Source organism: Pipra filicauda, unplaced genomic scaffold, assembly GCF_003945595.2.
Source record: "Pipra filicauda isolate LSUMZ 115617 unplaced genomic scaffold, ASM394559v2 scaffold40_size4127951_pilon, whole genome shotgun sequence".
In the NCBI taxonomy this organism is placed as follows: Eukaryota; Metazoa; Chordata; class Aves; order Passeriformes; family Pipridae; genus Pipra; species Pipra filicauda.
In genome coordinates, this window is record NW_024104543.1 from 1,265,961 (window position 1) to 1,287,460 (window position 21,500).

The 21,500-nt window shown below is 38.9% G+C and overlaps 1 protein-coding gene across 2 annotated transcripts in view; it reads right to left on the reverse strand.

The window, feature by feature from the left end:
• Nucleotides 1-21,500, reverse strand: part of PDZRN4 (PDZ domain containing ring finger 4) — a 244,176-nt gene that overhangs the window by 96,532 nt on the left and 126,144 nt on the right. The window contains exon 1 of one of the 2 annotated variants that reach the window (XM_027711011.2): nucleotides 9,107-9,401. The exons of the other annotated variant lie outside the window; for it this stretch is intronic. Coding sequence (XP_027566812.1) covers nucleotides 9,107-9,175 — 69 coding nt within the window. The 5' untranslated portion in view covers nucleotides 9,176-9,401. Of the gene's footprint in view, nucleotides 1-9,106; nucleotides 9,402-21,500 lie in introns of those variants that run through there. 2 annotated transcript variants of the gene reach the window in all.

Below are 21,500 nucleotides of genomic sequence, written 5' to 3' on the forward strand. Positions count from 1 at the left end.
AAATATAGGTAAAAATGACAATTTACTAGAAGAAATAACAGTAACTACAATGATATGGAAGAAAACGGTTTAAAGCGACAAAGGCATAATGTGTTGCCTGGTGCCCTCACCCTTAGGACAAAGACAAAATGGCTCCTGTTCCCGCCCTCTGTGCCACGCGTTCTCCCTGGGGACAAAAAGAGAGAGAAAGAGAGAGATGGTGGAGAGGCTTCTGCCTTCCCCCTGGACCATGCGGCCAGGAAAACAAAGTAGCAAATGTTTTTCTGCAGGAGGACAGCAAGCGGTAGCAGGGCATAGGCTCTCTTGCTCAGTGGGGCCAGCAAGCACCCACAGTAACAGCAACAAAACCCTAAAACAGCAGCAGTCCCCTGTGGCAGCTGGAAAAAGAAGTTAGTGATAACCCTGAAGTAGCTTGTGGTGGGGCGACTATGACAGCCCTGAAAGAGCTATGGTGGGGCAGCCCCTCCTCTCTCGGTCAGCGACAGTGACTAGTGACTGCTGAGCAGTGACTCCTGTCCCAAACAGCAGCTGAGAAGGGGTCCCAGGCAGCCTTTCTCTCTGCTGTGGTAGCAGTGGTGGTGATGCCAGAAGGCTCCTTCTCTTCCTGTGACAATAGTGCAGTCCTGCAAGGGGCTACCTTTCCCAAGAGCCACGGCAACAAACATCAGCCCTTCCATTTCTGTCTGTGATGCTTTTTCCACTAAAAACCACACCCCCCAGCTATGATGTGTACAACATGTGTACAGTATACAACAGTAGTGTCATTCAGCAACCAGTATTATATATGCAATTCAACATTACAGATGGTTGTCACCCAAAATCAGATCTACACATCATGTTTCCCCACCCTTCTGCATTACCCACCAAGTGCACCCAGGTCCTTGAGCAAAAACAATCCCATGGAGAGGTTTGCCTTAGCTTGAGGCAGGACTAGTCAAAACTGTCTTTCCTAACATATTTCTCATATGCACAATGGTGACTTTATCTCTGTCTATGGTACATAAGGGTTCTGATTGGGCTGGGCCATCTCAATTGGTAGAGCTTTGGGTGTTAAATATCCAGGTGGACTTCGCTAAATGCAGATCCCAGTGTTTGAAGGTTCCACTGCCCATTGCCTTCAACATGGTTTTTAAGAGTCCATTTTACCATTCAACTTTCCCAGAGGCTGGCGCACAATAGGGAACATGATATGAATGGCAGCCCTTTTGTTTCCGCCTGCAGTGCTTTTCGGCTGAAAACCATGCCCCCCAGCTGTGATGTGGTGGTACTGAATATTCAGTGCTAAAGCTCCACCCCCCTGCTCTGTAACCATAACACCAAGACATGCAGAAGAATACCAAACCAGAATTAAAACTGTTTCTAAATATTATCTTTCAAGTTCATCCTAATTTCTTTCAAATTTCATAAACTGTAAATTAAACCTGATTGATATTTGCAAGGTTTTTTTCATTGATCATAAGTGAGACAACTTCTAATGAAGGTTTTTACAATACATGATTCCAGGAGCTAGGAAAACAAAAAAGAACAACAAACCCTCCAAATACTGAAAGATATGAAATGAAACAGAAAAAATTCTCCAGCTGGATGAAGAACCCCAAAACTAAGTTGTATCTAGACAAATTAAACGCACTTGGAGACTTTTGTAGATTGAGCCCTCTCAGGTTCAACTCTGACATTAATACACATGAAGCACAAGAATTCTACATGTGACGTGGTAGTTTGGACGATCACTTATTCCACTGTGCTTATGTTGTTTCAGAGGTCGAACATCACAGCCAAAACCTCTAGGGAATAAGCGCTACCATAAAAAATCAGACAACAAAGCAAAGGAAAATGAATGTTTGTTTTGCTTCACTTTGTTTCTGTCAGTTGAACATACAAAAATAAACAAACAGAACTTCTTCCTGGAGAAAAAAAAAGAATGTATTGGCTTTTCCACCTGAGCGAAGGATAGAATTTCTTAACTTCCTCAAAGTGAAACAATAAAAACCCACAACAGTGAGAGTCACGGAAGCCTACATCATCCTATTACGCAGAAATGGCAAAATAGCCACCCTGTCCTCTGCCTGTCCACATCCATATTTTAAGCTCAAATACAAACAACTATAGATGAGAGTCTGCAGTGCGTTATATGAAGACACTGCAATTCCATTTCTAGCTTCCGTCCATGGCATAAAAGTATTTGTAAAATTCTCCTTCTCACCGCTTGTTATAAAAATATTATAGATAACCTTTGAACAGTTACTGATTTAATATCCTTTCTTAATAGACTGATTTTTGCTATGGTTATTGAGCGAAGTAAAACAAATGACAAGCTTATTACACACTAAATAGAAAAGTATCTTCACTTCAACCACAAAGTAAGTGTATCACAAATAATCGGCATTGAAATTTTAAAATTCTTTCATGTCTTGATATTTTCAGGTGATGTTTTCAAACCAGGAAATCCTGTTGCACTTGAAAAAAAAAAATCTACCTAACAGTATCATTAAATTTCTTTGCATAAACCTAAAAGATTAGAAAAGCCTTTGTGGTTGAAATTAGCCAGTGGGTTCCAAGTTATGGGATGGACAGAAAAGCAAATAGAAAAAGCTCATGCCGTTTAAAATAACAGGTCAAACATACTCTGAAGCTAAACAGTCTTAAAGCCAAAGATCCAATAATTTTTCAGCATTTCTCTTTTAATTATTTTTATGAGACCTTCCCAAATCCCTCAGGGTGGAAGGAGTGCTGGTTATCACCAAGCCCTGCTGTACATGTCTCCATTAAGCTCTTAGCTCTTGAGAGAAAGCTGATGAAACAACCTACTGTCAATTAACTCCAAACATATGCATAGCTGTGTTTGGCTGACATTTTAATGCCCTTCCCCTTCAATGAACCACAAAACAAAAATACTGAACCTCTAAAATATGCTTCTTTGACAGAAAGCTCACCGTAGCAAGACTGGCTTCATCACACCACTGATGTATAGAACTCACATAAAGATACATTTTGCCTTGGGCCTAAGGATTATATCCATACCAAATCACATCAGGAAGCAAGCTTCAAGAAAGGATAGCTCTGTAAAAAATGCATAAAAATCTGATCATTAGAAGAATCCTCAATCCCCATTGTTAAATTCAAGATGCAAGGAACAGCAAAACGACAGAGAAAATCATGCTATTCAGTACATGAACCATCTTTTTTTTATTTTCATGGCATTGCGTATAAAATCACAGAATTATAGAATATCCCTGCAGATTGGAGATATAATCTCAGTATGGCTTCTTATAGCTGCCTCTGTTGTACCCATACCCTGAATTCTTATCTCACATACTACTGTCTGCTTTCTTATCTCAGGACGACTCTATCTTTCCTCTTGAGGTATGCACAGGAACTATATGCCTTTTACACAACAGTAAACAAGGACAGAAAATGAAAGCCTGGCTCCAGTGAAGTCAGTGGTAACACTTCAGAGTTTCCTGGATTTTACCAGAAAGAAAATACGCATTTTATCAAAGACAGTTGGTGTGAGATCCGAAATAATTCTTAGGCACTTGGTGTATAATTCAGATTTCATGTTCAAAGAATCATTTAAAAAATCCTGCTAATGGGTTTAGGTTTTTAAAAAATCAGATGACAACTTCTTTACATATGTAGCTGTATGCATGGATGTCTTCTCTACAGCCACCATATAACCAGGCAGACAGAGCTGGTTATTTTAAGCAGCCTATATGTTCCCAGACCCAAATCCCAATCCTCTAGGACTCCTCAGGGAGCTTTCACACCCAAACGGAGCTCTGTGTAAGAGCCTAGATCCAGGCAAGAGATGGCCTTAAAGACATATCTTCTCTTTTATGCAACTGGTATGTGGTGACTCACAGCACAGAGCTGAGGAGTGGGTGCCCGGGGCTCTGGGGGCAGTTACTGCTAGGCAGCCAATGCTCTCTAGGTCCCAGGAGCAGTGTCCAGTGTGGGACGGTGAACTCCTCCACCCTGAGCAAGAGCTCAGTTGTTAGCAATGTCACAACACTGATGTGTTTCTGAGTAGAGTCTGAAGAAACATTATGGCAATGGGATTAGTTATTTCTATGATTTAATTTCTATGATTTAATGCTGCTTAATTATTAGTGTAAAGTAAATAATCAAGGAAACAGAAGAACCAGGAAAGCTATGCCTGCTAACCACAAAGATCCTCTCTCATCTGTAGGAGAAGTCAACTTTTTGAACTCGTTTTTAATCTTTTCAGTTCAGCAGTGGTTCTTTAAGGAAATTCCAAGGAAGCTTCTAGGACATGGTTAGAAATGTATGACAAGCTTTACTTGATTACATTTTTACCATAAATACATTACTCTACTAACATGAGACAGTGCAGCTTTGGGGGGAATTACATAAAGCAAATCTCTAGAATTGTTCAGTTAAACTGAAACAGTACTCCTACAAACTTATTTTTGAACTTTTCAAACAGATAAATGAGTATTCAGAAGAGCTTCTTAGGAAAAAAAAAATAAGAATCAGGGCATTATCAATTGTTCTGTTGAAAAAATTTAGAGAGAAGCAAGAAGAAAAAGATAGAAAATGCCGTAAGGTAAAACCAGATCTACTTTTGCTACTGATTTAACTCAACTCAGGCAATTCAACTAATTTCCAGACAATTAAATTTAGAAATTTTTTCTTTCCTATTCTCCAGAAGTAAAAGTGTGCTGCTACAGAATTTCTAATAAAAAGATATAACCTAAAAATGTGTTTGTGCTGATGCAACAAAAGATGGTACTTTCCCATTGCTGGTGAAATTCATGAGGAGTATTTGGAGGTGGCATTGGTATACAGCAAAAAAAGGTGACACAAAAGCTATGGCAGGTATTTATAGAAAAGAATAAGAGCTAATGGCAGCCACCACATTGAGGAGCTGTCATGTAAATACATCACATGGCATCAGTATTAAAAAAGAATATTAGTGGTTGAAGGTTCGTACAGGAGGAAAACAAGTATCACATCATCCAGTCTATTTAATTAATCTTGTGAATCAACTCGAACTTTATCAAGACCACTGGGACTTGGCAGGTCCCAGAGCCAAGGGACACTGCTTGGCCCCCAGTCATCTTTCCTTATTCCAATACCAGCTATAAGCAGCATCTCCTGAAACATACAGAGGTGCCTGTGCTGTTTCAGTGGGCAGGCTTAGTGTCTCTTGTGAGCAGCTTTGAATTCGAATAGATGCACCACTAAAACTTAGTACTTCAGGTAGCGCAAGGGATAGCAAAATGAACATAAAATCAGAACTCTAAACTGGTGAAAATTTGAGCTTTATGGTAATTATGGAAACCAATATGAGAAGGAGACTGCATATTCAGTCTTTAGAGGACAGTAGAGCAGGCTCTACTATCATCTCAGGTCAAATGTAAAATATATATGTTCAACCTTCCAGTTTTAATCTCAGCTCCACCACTGACTTTGTGAGCCATCCCAGATAGCCTCTGTTTCCCCTTCCAGCTTTTCTCCTTTCTCCTTTTCAATTCTAAGCTCACCTGAGCTAGGTCTGCTTCTTAAGATGTAACTCAAAAAAGAAATTCACACCATTCTTTGGTTAACCTCCAAAAGCAGTGTTCTTTCTCCCCTTTTTTTCTCTGGGTTAACTGCACATTTTGAAAATAAAGCACAAAAGTTTGAGCAAACAGAAATTATTTCGATATGATATCCACAGAATTCTAAAAAAAATCTGCATTTTCTTGAGTCTCACAGAAGGCTACTGAAGATTACTGCTGATTCCCTCCAATCCTTGACATATTTATCTTATTCTTTCAGTTAAATGGGAAGATTCCTCATCATGCTGCTAGCAAATGACTTAAACTCAGTTTTTTAATCCCTACAGTGCAAGAGAAAATCAGCTAAGAATGGCAGAGGTCTGCTCCTAATGGACATAAGCATATACCAGATCCCACCCTCTCTAAGTGACTTGACATAGACTTCCTGGTTGCACACTTATTAGCTCAATCCTGCTTATACAGCACACAGGAAATAATATTAAAGTGCTCCACGAAGTAGCATATAGGGCCATAAATTTCAAATTGAGACATCTTTCATTTCTGCACTTGTAGGCATACAGAGAAGAGGACTTGAGAGGGGTAATACACCTGATACCTTCCCACTGTGAAATCAAGAAGTAAATCTGAGGTATTCTCACATCTTGAGGACTGGTGAAGAGGCACTCAGAAGCACAAGGGTCCTTCATCAATGCACAGTGGTATCTCAAAAGCTTTCATTCTTGAAATATAACTATTTGACTTTTTGTTTTAATCCCAATCTGCACATGCAAAACACAGTTATCAAAATAAACATCTCTGTCACACTAGCAAATGTTGCTTTTGGTGAGGCCCCCCCCATCTCTGAACTGCTATCTCAGTGAAAGGCAAACAAGCCTGGAGGAAAGGAATGGGGGGAAGTTTGAGGAATTATACATATTCTAATGATGTCTTCATTTCCCAGTAGCTCTACAACAAAAAGCTCTGTGGTGCTGAATCTGACCTCGCTAAAACCAGTATCAGAAAATCTGCCACACTGTAAGCACTTGCATGGTTTTCCTCTGCAAACATGCTTTCCTTTGTTTACTATATCTTCGAGTACATGAATGCACAGACCACCCACAGTATCCGGTAGCCTAGAATGGGAAAGGTAAGAGATGAAGCTAGGATTGCTTCTTTATATGAATATAAATTAATCAATCTGATCCACATATGCTAGTGAGCCACAGCTCATCCTTAGTCAATTCATGTCCCTGACAGGCTAACTTGTCCCAAGCTCTCCAGAAATCATACAGATGAAAGAGCCAAGCCCGTGGTATAGGAATTACAGGACTGGAGAGTTAAAAAGGGATTTGCAAATCAAGTAGTAATGCCTGCCTTGGCTTAATTTAATGTATCCTATTCTACTGCTGCTCCCCCCTCCCAGCAGCAGCAAATCAGTATTGTACACAGAAGCAGTCATGGTGTGAGACACTACCTGATCTCTACTGCAGCACCTGGTTAAAAATATGCTCAGTATCCTTTGGGCTCTGACCTGCATACAATGAAACAAAGATAGGGATGGTTTTACAGATGAACATAGGATCTGGTAGTGAGCACACTAAGTCATTTCTCTGCTCTCGCTCTGCACCTTATCAGTGACATTTCCCTAACAGCACAAGATGCAGCACCAGGCTCACTGCATTTCAGCTCCCCAAGGAAACCCACTCAGATCCTCCCAGGGATAACACTTTATCTGGCAAGCACCAGAGTAAAAAGTGAAAGCATTAGTTAATTTTGCACCTTGATTGCTCACATCCACAGACACTCCAACTCAACAGCAGAGAGAATAACAGATGAAGGGAAGAATTTCTCTAGAATCTCTTAAAAACCCCACCTTTGGGTTTGCTGATCAATCACATTTGCGACATTACTGCAAGGAATATTCTGAAAATGCATTTGCTATAAACCAGGCTCAGCTTCTCCTTCCTGCACACATGCAGCCCTTTAAGAAATGTCTAATTCCCTTCATAGCAGAACCTGCATTTCTTATTCCCTGGCACAGAAATGCAGACACGGAACTACTCTACTCCATTTTACTTTCAGATCTGCTTGGCAATCAAGAGCTGAGGAGGGGAAAGGGGAATAGAGGAAAATGTGCTGCTATGCTTTTCCCTGTGCTACTGCTGTAAGAAAAAATGATTATGGGATTATGACTAAATATTGAACTAAAGGGAAGTGTTCCACCTAGAGACCATCCTCACCAGGCACAGCAACGGGCATGTTACCTGCAAACAGACACTCTTTTAGAACTGAATATGCCCGCTGGTTCTGTGGTAAAAAATAATGCAGAGGTATTGCCCCCAGTAGTAATTAACAATGTTAATCTTCTTCTTCCTCTCTTTGGTGATAAAAAGAGTAATTTTTATATTTAATTAATGCAGAGGATCATTTTGGAAACTGGCTAATGAGGCTCTGATCACATTACCATGAAAATGTGCATTAGCACCACAACTGAGGAGGCTGCTTCATGTGTAGAGAATCCACTTTGTAATTAGCCCACTGTGAAATGAATCACGTCAGGAGGAACTCAGAGGGAACCAGTCGGCACTGGGCACTTAGCTGCTGCTGTGCCAATAGACCACCAACATTCTAAGCTGGTTTTTCTCCTCTGTACTGCCTGTCAGCAGCAGTGCAGTCCAAAAATGCCAGCGTTCAGCCTCTGTCAACGGCAATATGTCAAAGCCAGGACAAATTACAGAGAGGGAGAGAACAGATGCTGAAAGGCACTAAACTTTAGTATGCAAGAGTCTGCTGTGCCAAGAGGAAAAAAGCAAACAAAAAGCTGCAAATCAAATACTGATACAATAGGATATGAGAAAAAATTATGGGCTATTATGGAAAGTGCTTTAATCTTATCTTATTCTGAAGGAGCTGGGAACACGTTAGCAGCAGACTCTTACTCTGCTACATACTACACTGCTATGATGCTGAAACAGAGACTAAAATATCTAAACGGGATTAAGATCTTTGTCTAGTAGTAAATAAACAGAAATAGCACACACAATGAATGAACAAGCAGCACATCTCACCCATGGAAACCCTGTTCTACTCAGTACCTGTTCAAAGGTGATAACACATTTCAGAATTATTTCAATTTTATATAATTAATAGGAAAATTTAACATACTTCTCAGCCAGCACAGACATGCCATAAAAACTTTGTTCCTTAACTTAGGTTCCTTAACCTGAGATCACACACCTAATGCTTTCACAGGCAGCAGTGCAACTTATCTGAAATCAGTCTTATTACCAAAGCCAAGGGCTCCCTTAAAACATCACTGATACGGTTCAATGAGACTGCTGCTATATGACTGACATTTTGGCAGAAGATGCATAAAAATGTTAAAAGAATCCTACAGGAAGTCATCTGAAGGGGGAGTGGCATACAAGCAGAAAACAACGGGCACCCAAAATGCTAATAATTACCAACCTCCCCCCAAACAACTTAGGTAGCAATTTGGGAAAGGAAAGAAAAAAGGCAAAGCAAAACAAAAGCACTACTTACTCTCTGTAAAGAACACACATTTTTACTCTGGAGATGCTGGTAATATCCTCTGCACTCACCTGTGAAACTTCATAGAGCAGTTTGTAGTGTTCCTCTCTCTTCTGAAAAGTGCACAGATTGCAGCCCATCCTAATAAGCAACGCAAGAGCAAAGCCTCTAATTTCCCCAGCACTGAACGGCAAATGCACTGACAGGGAATCACCCTCCAGACTTGTCTACTGTTTTTCATCAGTCACTCCAACCCCAACACACAGGCACGCCACTGTTAGCTGGAAGCACAAGACAGGGCAGTGTGTAGCAGCATGCTCTTCTTCCCTTTCCCTAACTATCTTATACTCACGTATACACACACAGAGTTTCGACTCAGTTCATGGCAACACTCCCCCTGTCTCTGCATCAGTGCACATGACTACACAGATTCCCACTCATGAATATTAATAGCCTCTCATTGATTATTTATGACAGAACGTGTTAGCGGGGAGGGGTGTCATAGCTGCTGCTGATGACAGATGAATATTCACTAATTAAGAAGCAAATGTACCGTGGTTAAACAAAATTCACTTGTGTCAATACCAACTCTATTTATTAAGGTTAGAGAGACTAAGCTGCATGCATTTCACCCACACTCACCTTAATCGTGAGCCTAATTCATTAATGGGGGTGGCAAAAGCACAAGTCAAGTCTTCTGTTAGGTCTCCACCTTGTGCAACAGGGATCATGGAATACATTTAAAATATTTGCAAGCGTTTTAGGAGAGTGCTTGTGAAACCTGAGCTGATGTTGCTAAAAATTTAAAGCAAAGACAGAAGGAGAGATACTGCTAGCTTCAACTTTGGTACTGCGAAATTTAGCCAAAATTCCAGTGTACTCATAAAAGGCATGGGTCTATAACAACTCATCATACGTATCCAGTAAATGTGGAAGTGCAGGTGTGCCTGACCTGATGTTGTTTACATATTGCTGTTTACACATTGTACTGTCTACTAAATAAGCTCACATTCAAGCCTCTTTCTTTCATGTATAACAGATTAATTATAAACTAAATTTCTCAGAAACTCAACAGACATACTCTGCTGGACTCCCTAGTTATCAAAGCTTTTGTTATAACATGTCATTATATCCAATTTTACCATTTGTAAATTAGATTTTAACAGTGCCACAATTCTCAGTGTGTGTATTAAGGCAAGGATGCATTTAAAATTAAACCCACATGTTAAATATTAAGGCCAATGCAAATCACAATTTGAGGCTGACACTATTCCTATACTGTATATAATAATCCATCGGTAGTTATGCCAAATAAAAAGCCCAAGCTATGACAAGCCAGGACAAAACTCCCCAACTTTTTCTCTTTTCTTTCTCAGCAACTTTGCTCTTAAAGAACTATATCCTTGTTTCAAAGCATCTTTAATCTGGACAGGATAGTAGGTGGAATCCAAAGCAGAAATAATTACATCGAAATCAGTGAAAACCAGTTAGTTAAGACTGACATTGGGCCCTAAAGAGTTGGAATTACTAAGCACTGGTGTACAGCTACTGGGGTTTTTTGGGTGCAGTTTCTTAAAAGTGCTTTGTCAAACATTTAAAATCAATAACAGGAAATGATTCTAATGAGCACTAATTGATAACAAATTGTCTTTGCATGTAGCAGCACCTCAAACACCACCAACGCTGGGTAGCAAGCAGATCAACAGTCATGTCCTGCTTATCAGTTCAGCCCCTTGGGATATAATAATCCAATTTTCTGGGCCCTAATTTTACCAAACAGCTGGGATAAAAGCCAAGCAGAGAAATGTACAGGAAAAACTGGACCATTGCTGCAAACTTTCCATACTAGTAAAGTTTGCTAGAACCTCTATGTCAATTACAGATAGGTTGAGACTAAGTCTTAATTAAATTTCATCTCCTTTAATAAATGATCAGATTCAGGAGGAATCAAATAATGACCATTAACAGAGCAAGCTCTTCTCATATCAGCTTCCAGCATTGTTCTGAAACAGAACATTAAGATTAATTTTTATTTGGTGGAAGAACCTGAGCAGGCAGGTTTGGTTATGAATTTTCTCCAAAGTCCAAAGGTTTCAAAGATGAACCATGGAGGCAGGTTCATTGTTGTTAGAAAGAATCAGCTTCTGTTCTCCTTCTCCATACTCACATGAAATGCTGTTCATGCTGGGAGATTTAAACCCATGATGCAAACATCAACTCAATCTTTGAAGGTTTCTATATTGTGAGGTGCAGAAGGATTCTCAGATGTGTAAATTTTGAACTTAAGAAAGTCAGATCAATGAACAAGACAACAGTCATGCAAGAACAACCATGCCATCTTTCAGTGAAAGTGTTTTCTCCTTCCACTGACACAACTTCTTCCTCTGACATAATCTGAAAGCTGAACTACATTCTTGAAAGGAGACATGATTTGCCCTGGTATATTTTTGATAGTCTCTTAAAATTAGCTCTTAAAAAAAGGGTGGGAAAAGGATATATTATTACAGGAATAGAGTTATATACAAGAAACAAACAACAATCACAAAAACCAACAGACAAAATAAGCAATGAAAAGCTTTCAGCAGTTTTCCCTGACAGTGTCTTTTTTTCATTGTTCTTCCTCTGGTTCTTTTGTTTACTTCTCTGGAGCTAACACAGGCTTCTCCATTCATTTATCAAGTGCCTGCCCTCTGCCCATACAGAAAGTAAAAAAATTCTGTCTTGTGCTTCTGTAACCACTAACGGGCAGAGTCTGTAGGGCTGAATAGATTTTTGAGAAGGAAAGGTGTACTTCTAGGTTCTTGAACTCCATCTAAATACACAGCTTTGATTTTACATGTGGTCAAAATACTCAACATTTCAGCCAAAACCTGATGGAAATACAAACTAAAAAGAAATATATGAGATACTTTGGTCAAGTTGAATTTGATACCAGGGAGAAAGCAATCTCTTTCTTTCCCTTTTTCTCTCCCTCATCTTAATCACCCCCCAATATTTTGTAGTTGAAGGGACCAAAAAGGTACTAAAATATAATCAAGTAATTCTTATTTTATATGTAATTCAAAGATATTTCATTAATTCAATGCTTTTTTTGATTGTGGAGTTCTTTATTTTCATTGCTAACAAGTTAATCTTACCATAAAGACTAAAATCATAACTCACAGTCAAACCAGCAATGCAATAATGAAAAGGGAGTTTAATTTTAAGAGAGTTACAACAAAATTTCTGTTAACATTTTTAAACAAGGTACCCTTGTTTAGGTCCCCTAATTAATTTTAAGCACCTGGGAGATGACTTACATATTTGGTATATAGTTTCCTCACTGAGGTATAGAAATGTCTAATTTATAAGCACCCATGCTTGAAAGTTTATCATTGCAAAAAATTCAAGACAATGACTGCAAATTAAAGACCACTCACTCCTTTATATCTTCTTTATCACACAGCTAAAAGAAATAATAAAATATAACATTCATTAATATTCACTGAGGATAGTGAAGCTGTTGGTCCAAGCTCAGTGGTGAAACCTAGTGCAACATATGTGAAATTCCAAGTTCTCTTTGCAAACCCTTGAATTCACACAGTCCTCCTGCCAAGCCCATTGCATTCACTTTATAAATTTTGAGGAATTTTCAGAAATCCATTTCACAGAATAGATGGCAATGTAATTTATAGTCCAAGGGCTGCATAGCTGTAAAACAAAATTATCATAAGAAAAAGAGAGTTGGAAAAACCCTTTGCTTATCCCCCCTGTCCTGCACAAAGGCTTGGACTCATAAAGCTTAACCTCACAGTCTGGGCAGATCTTTTAGACCATTGTCATATTTGGTGTTTTTCATAAAGCCTCAGCTGCTAGAGTCAGGTTATCGTATGCATCAGCCAGCGTGCAGATTAGAAAAACAAGGAACTTTCCAGACCTATGATTGCACAGAGAAACTTAAAAACCTTTAGTAAACATAACCCAAAGACTCAGAATTTGCATACAAGGTAACCAGCTTGAACTCTAAGATAACATATATTATCCAGTAGGCTAAATGAAGGTGTAAACTATGGAAGTATAGAGTCATTGAAATGAGCTTAGGCTTCAATAAAATGGATTTCTGAAAATATAATAAACTGCAAAATCTCACCACAGTTCCTAAAAGATACAGCAAGTCTTACTCAAAGTAAAAATGCTATATGTTTTCCACAGGCATCAGAACACACTTAAAACTGCATGAATATAAAAATAAAGAATTTGTATCTACAACAAAATGCAACATTGTCCAGAAATTAATTTATGTCCATAGGGAAGACACTTGTTTAAACTCATGTTTTTTAGCACAGCTAGCAACACTTCATGCACTTCCCAAAGTCACAGCAAAAGTAAGGGTGGTAGGAGAAAAGGCAAGACATGAAATGCCCATGTTCTGTATTTCCCAGGAGGACTGTAATTTCTCTGAAGACTATCCAGGCCTACCCGACTATAAATCAAATGGGCTCTGTAAGTGGTATCTTTCATTAGGCTCAAATGCCTCCTGGAAGTTCGGGAGCAACTACAACATCGTATTACACCAGTCCAGTCTATTGATAGCTATTGATTTTTTTTTTCCTATCCATGGTTAAATGGACATACTGGCCAAACTTCGGACTGCTCAGATACTTTTGTTTTCTCTTTTCTTTTTCAAAGTTTCATCCAGGATGTTCTTTTCCAAGGTTTTTACTCTGAGTGCCTGCCTTATAGCTCCTTAAACTGCTGCCATAATCAGTTACAGAGCTGAAAACAAAATGATGCCTATACTGAACTTTAAGGCCCTAGGAATACATAAAGGTTGGTGTCAGGACTTTGTTACCAAATTCTAGAAGGAATTGGACTTTCTCTTGACTTTCTCTACCTTGCCAGTTAGTTATAAGGAAACTATCTTACATACCTTTACTTTTTTTAAACCATCTGATCATGTGAAACTAGGTTGATGGCTCTTAACTGCACTAGAGAGTTTCAACACTACGGAGTGTACAGAACAGAATGATTCATAAATAAGCTTGAAATGATTTAAAGGAAACAGGGATTAATCAGGATAGCCAAATCTAAAATGTAGGTTCCCACGGTTGTGGAAAAAAACTGATTATAGATAAATTGGGATATGAAGGCCCATGCCAACAAACATTAAATAATGCATTTAGGGAACACTGCTAAAATATTCAGTCATGATCTCTAAAACAGTTATTTTTACTCAGAAAATAGATCTGAAGTTGTGGACAGTTTCCTCGAATTGCCTGAGGAGAAGACTGAAAATGGAGCAGAAACTATTGTAATGAAACTGCACCCCAGAAATACCCACACTTGAATATAGCCAGCAGTCCTGGTCTTTCCATCTTTAAATCATTTAATGGAAATGGAAGAGCTATGACGAACATATAAGAAACACAGATGTGTTATAATTTACTTTCCCTACATTTTTCATCTTAATCTATATATTTTTTCCTCACACAGGAAGGCATTTTTCCTCATATAGAAGGCACTGCGTCTCACATTACACAATGAAATAATTACACAGTACATTCAGAAGGAAGCATGGATTTTTTCCAAGTAATTTGGCAGTGAAACTCATTACCAAAACTCAAAGGAAGTAAAAAGTAGAAAAGGGTTCAAAAAAGGTATTAGACAACTTTACGACAGATAACTGTCAGTAGTCATCTGCCTGCTTAGGAAGCCCATAATGCACTGACTCCTGGGATCTATGAGAGATAGGACAGCAGCGAGATTTCTCTCGATGCATCCCCTTGCTGATAGCTTGCCTGGGTTTATTATCTGCCTCTTCAGAAATCTAATATTGGCAATATGATCTCTTTACTAATTCAATTCTAAAGCTCCAAATTGACTAGTTCTTGCACAAAAAGCTAGAATATGTACTTAACTGAAAGTTCTTTAGCTAATATTAGCGGCTAATACACCATGGAGTCCAACTGCATTACAAGGTTTTATTAATGATCACATAATGACTTTGAACTTCAAACACATTTATAAAAGTACATTTTATTATTGTCTTAATTAGTTTCAAAGGTTTTCAAGCTACATCTGTTGAAAAAAATAAAAAAAGTAATTTTCACCTGAAGATTATATCTGAGCTTTTTTTACATCTGTGTGGGAAAGAAAGACCATTTGGAACTAATGTCAAGTTCAGGCCCAGATCAAACAAAGGCAAATATCAATGAAAGGCTTCAATGAGAAACTGAGTTCACAGTACAAAATTGTAATTCAACTGCTGAAGCAGCAGGAACTTGTTCAGAGGCTGAGAGCAGCGGTGAGGAACTCCTTGGCTCTGTTCTTTCCTCTGATACCTGCGTCATTAGAAAAGCTCTTCCTTTTTACATTCTTATAAAATGAGTAAAACCTGTCTTGCAAGAGCATCAATTCAATGACCCTTTTAAGACTTTGCAGAGCTTTTCAAAGAATGTATTATGGAGGGCTGTTACACTCACCCAAGTTCTGCTGAGGCCACCCTTGCAGTCTCCAGCACGCAAATGTAATTAACATGTCTGGTGTAGTTTCTCAATCAAAAATGTTCAGCTTTATGCTGCTAATCAGTATAGAATTACAAAATGAAACATTACTCATGACTTGATAAAGTCCTTTGCTAAAAATAACAATCATGGCAATTTGAGGGATTAGAAAAGTTAACAAGATTACTTAGGTGAGGGTGATGGTTGAACATGCCTTCTTACTGGAGTGGCTAAAATAACTAGCTAGAGGTAGATTGGACTGTTTCCTTTTCAATTGCCTTCCAGTTTAAGTAGCATTAGTTGGATAAATCTACAAGAGTAGTTTTGGCACACCTGAGTATTTGCAAAGTGAAGTAAAGATGCTGAGAAGAGTAGTTTGTCATCGATATGGCACTACCAGGATAGAGACACATTTACCAATACAGACACAGCACCATTCACTTTCTCAGCTCATACGACTGACTATCTAGAAGAACTGTTGAAGGATACATGCAATAAAATAGATTATTCTGTCTTGCCCCATATAAATGGTCTACTGTGCCCTAGAAAAACATCCCAGCATTAGGGAAGTTTTCATGGCCTTGAATGGATTTTCATGGTATTGTAGCTCAAAAGGAGACCTGTACTGAATCAGGCCATAAAAGCAGCTGCTTTTCTCCTTTGCCAAAGCATAAATATGTTGTAATATAACTGCCAGAAGTTCACACTACTATAGTAAAAAATAGTTTTGTAGCACAGATAGGACTTAAGTCTTTAAAGGAGTAGTGAAGCAGAGGGGAATTGGTTGCTTTTGTGTAACTAATCATGACTTGATCACCCTGAAGCTAGTATTAGGTGGTGTATGTGATTGTATCTCAGATCTGGCTCCCAACACCCACCTGACAGAATGATGGATGCAGGACTGGCACCACACGATGCTGCAGAAGGAACTGTCCACGCTACTCCCGTGTCTGACAGCTAGTCAGACTAGCTAGTTTTGTTTACACTGGTTATTTTGATTTAAAATAACAATTTGAACTGAAATTAACACTGTTTGTTGACAGTCATTAACTGACCACCGTAAAAGCCCCGTTAATTCTGTTGTCAGCAAATGCTTTGTAATGATCTAAAACTAATGCAACTTCCGTTCCTATAAAATCCCTACAACATCAAAGGTTTAATTTGTACACTGTTTAGGCTTTCTAAAGCTTAAAATAACATCCAGTGCACCTGCTTTGCAAAAGATCATTAGGTAAATATCCCAGTGAAGCTCAATCAACCCGGCTTTAGTTACCTTACCGTCTGCTCTAGGAGAAAATTAATGTTATTAGATGTGTCTTTCCCTGAAAATTATTGGTGTTTGGCTACTGTGGCAGGTGTCAGGAGATGCAGGGGTCTTTCCGCTGGATGCTGACCCAGCTGGCTGCCTAGGCACAGCCCAGTCCCTGCTCCCACACCAGCACCACTGGAACCCCATGCCAGCCACTCTGCCAGCGTCAAGGTGCCCTAAGCCCCCACAGCACACCGGAGCTCGGCCTTGCCCGTGTGCCCTGCTAAACCCCAGCTCCTTTCAGTGTTCACCCAGGCCATTGTGAAACAGCAATGTCAGGTCTGAACTTAGGTAATAAGGAGTTAGGAAGAAAAATGCAGAAAGAGTGAAAAAACTCCTGCAGATCTACATGGATGGAGACAAATGAAATCCGATTAACAATGCCTCTTTTTCTTCTATTTTGATGTCCCGTGGAAAAGAAATTAGCATAGCAAATCCTGCTTTATCTCTGAATGAAATTTCAGATCCTTAGTCTGAAACCCGCTCTTTTCTCCTGGAATAAAAAGCCAAAACGAAGAGCTTGTCAGCTTTGGCAGGGAGATTGGTCACACATCAGCGGTTTGCAGGGGTGGGTGCCCACCCAGCCCTTGCTGTCTGGCCACAGGGACACCCCTGCCACCCAGCTTCTGCTCAGCTGCTGCCACCCCTGTGCTCTGCTTCAGCCTTACTGCAGCTTGCCAGGACTTCTGGTTTGTCTGAGTCTCGTGGACAGGCACGTTAAAAACACTTTTTGAACACAGCTTCCCAAAATAGATGAAGGGCAATGTACAGTAGAGGAAAAGAATTCAATCACATGACAGTCAAAGAATGCAAATTAAAGTGAAGTGCTTAATTAGTATTTAGCCAAAAAAACATATGAAATAATACAAACATCAAGACCACTTAAAAGAAACCTTCATGTAGGAAACTGGAATTGTAGAGGCAAGGGTCTCATTCACTTTACCAAGACTGAAGCAGTGAAAACCCTCACTGTGTTCTGAAGATGAACCCCTTAGCACCCTTCTTCACTGATAAGTATTAACAGATGAAATAGTAGCAACACCAGTGCAATTCATCTGGGATGAAAATCCTTCCCAACTAAACTTTCACACAGTGAAAACATGCTCTCCCAGAAGTTTTGCATTTTGGATTTCAAAATATACCCTTCTTGAAAAACAGGCCCGAGCTCCTTAGTGTATTTTGGTTGTCAATATCATTCATAAACAAAGACAAAGCAGAGTCTAGACCAGAGAAATACGATGAGAAATGAAACAGAAATCTCCTACTCCAAGAATCTTTGCTTCATAATTCTCCACTAATGTTCTCTCCAGTACTGGGGCTTAGAAAAGGATGATCTTTAAAGGTCCCTTCCAACCCAAAGCATTCTGTGCTTCTGTGGTTTTACCTAAACTTCTTTCCTTACTAGGAAATGTCCACCCTACTTTGTCCAACAGTGCAGTGAGTGCCCTTGGTACCTGTATACTTTACCAAAAGCAAACAATGTTATTTCTTAAAAATAATAAAATAAAATTTTATTATGTAGGATAGATATTTTAGGAGGGCAGGTACTGTTTCAAGTTCTGTATCTCAAAATGTTCAATGACACTTGTACCATCTTCTCAGCTCCTCCAGTAAGGCAGATCCTGTACTACATTTGTAAGAGTTTAAAGATGCTCACAGGCAGACACATACCTTTCCTGTGGCCCCACACCTACCCATCCACCCATCCAGATCAAAGCATCCTGCTGCAATACAAAAAATGGATAAATGCAATCTCATATACTGCAAAGACAATTTCAGCACTATTGAACCATTTAACCTCAAAGGGAAAACAAGAGACCTCAGGTCAGGTAGGCATCTCCTGTGGCTGAATCTGTCCACATTTGTATTTGTCCATTAAGAAGTCAGACCCCATATTTTAAACTCAACCGTGTTTAATTTTTTTTGGAATTACACTTCTCACCTTATAAAACAGAAGGGTCTTTTAATAAAAGAGGAGATATTTAACCTTCTGAAAGTCAATGCCTATTCTCTTCTCTGTGATTCTTCCCGCAAAGATACGAAACAAATCACAGAACAAAAAAAAAAAAGGAAAAAAAAATCAAGGAGAATAACTGATTGGGTAAGAGTGGGTGCTTTTTCTGCAAGACCTTCACATCTAGTCTGAATATCTTTCATTTCTATTCAGTTCTTGTGCAGGACACTAGGATTATATGTATCAACTTAATTCAATGATAAGAAAATCCTTACTATAAATCCTTCCATGTGGGACAAATCTGTCAAGATCTTGATTATCAAAACAAATGAACAGACAGTAAAATGTGACATACGTAGCATACACTTTACATGATAAATTAGCCTCAGTGCAACTAATAGACATACTTTAAGGGGATGTTAAGGTTGCTATGGCAAGCAATGTCTTTCCTCCCCCAGCACCTGAATCGCAAGTTTTCTGAGTCAATGACTTCTAGCAAAAGACAACAAATTTTCTACAGTTGAACACTACTTGCACAAAACATAACATATTTCTCAATCTCACTGTGGTGTCCTTCAAAAGTTACTGTCTTCAAGAGTGACCTCACTCTGTCACTGGAGTGACTAGTCAGAAGCTGTAAGGTTGCTCTCTTCCCCTTCAGCAGATATGTTAAGGATTTACTGTAATGGTCTAGTGATGGTCAAATAAATGAGGAAACTCATGCAGTGAGCAACAACATTGTCAGCTCAGGAAAAACCAGAGTCCTGTCTCAAGCTAGAAATATGAACTGAAATTCAAGTACTTCAGCTACCCAAAATTTTGGATGTTACACATTTCTCAAAAATAGGTTGGCATGTAAGAACTGAGGTTTTTTAAGAAACATTGCCACTTTTGGTTGGAATAAAAATTGTAGGAGAAAACACCCATGATTTCAGCATACTTCTTATCCAAAACGGTGTTTGGAACTCTAAGGCAGAAAGTCAGTGATATATTTAAAGAAACACAGCAAACCCCAGTGAGAATTTGGTAAAGCATCTATAACAGCTACTTCTTTCAACAAGACATAAGCATGCACCAAGAGCTCTTCTGCACAAAGACCAAAGCAATAAAGACAGTACATTCTTGACACAAGATATTCAGAACCTATATCAGGATGGGCTCATCCTTGATCCAAAAAATACATGAGTCTTATACAGTAATCCTGACAGCTTCACTGATAACTCCTCCTGGAAACCTGCCAGAAACTCAAATTAAGTTATCTTCTTCTGACTTTCTTAGCAAAACTCATAAACAAAGCTGTGTTCTCACTGACCCCAGAGGAGCCACTAGCTGACCAAAAACTCTTGTTTAGTTCTAATTTCTCTGATTACAGTGTGTCTTTTTTCTTTTAAGTTATGACATATGTATGTTGATCACCAGCAGACCCGGCTATGACCACATAAAAATCACCATGGGAAATGCTCAGGTTTCTGGGCATTCCTTCTACTTCTAGGAAGGATTGCAGAAGGCACTTGTGTCATCTTTCTACTGCGTACTATAGCTCATATAAATGTTTCACAAAAGGTCACAACTCGACTGACAAAATTAATCATTTAGGTGCTTTTCTGAACACATACTATCCTAATGGAAAGTTAAGTGCTAAAATAAGGATGAGAAACAAAGATTTTGAAAAACTGTCATCCTCAGCTATTTTGTCTAAACTCTCTGTTCTTTTGGTGAAGATGAGATCAATTTATATAAAGATCTATTTTCTGTTTGAAAATACTTTTTATTCACAGAATCACAGAATATTTCGAGTTGGAAGGGACCCACAAGGATCCTCAAGTCCAACCCTTAACCCTGCACAGGACCATTCCCAAGAGTCACACCATGTGCCTCAGACTATCAGCCGAATGCTTCTTGAACTCTGTCAGGCTTGGTACTGTGACCAGTTCCCTGAGGAGCCTGTTCCAGCACCCAACCACTCTCTGGGTGAAGAAACTTTTTTAGGTACAAGCAGAAGAGCAAATAATTCTAAGCAAGTAAATGAGACTATTTAAAAATAATTAAATTTAACTTGCATGAAAAAAAAATTAAAATCTACATCAGTAAACTATTTACATAACAACAGAAGTTTCATACAGAATTTTTCATACAGAGGTATCAAAGTACCTCATAAAATCAGCTATTATGATTTTAAAATGTGTGAATAATGAAGAAATCTAGCAACACATAACACTGAAATAAAATAAAAAATTTTCAAAATTATTGAAAAAGTGTAGAAAGCAATAAGAAACTCCATGGTGAGGGAGTTGCCCAGCACCAGGTAGGTGATGGTAGACATGGCAGAAGATGGCATCTAATAAATTGTTTGGGACAACAAAACCATTTTGAGATCTTTATATATACCTTACAAAGAAACAAAACCAATATGACATTAAATCCAATCTCGAACAAAAACCTCTTTGAGGGGAGCTCTTACAATAAGCTGCAGAGAACACATAAAATTCACAGCATCTTCCAGCCAGCAACACAAACCTATGCAGTTTTATCACAGTTTCTCCTTTCCTTCCCTTACAGTATGGTGAGATTTTAATTTTGCATATCCCACTCTGTATTTCTTTGTTTCCTATGTCCAGCTTAAATTCTGTGTCTTGCCACAACTCTGAATTTCTCTCTCAATTCATACATTCATGACTCCAAACAGGCTGCTCCTGCTGCGCACTGCTTTTGTCCATCAT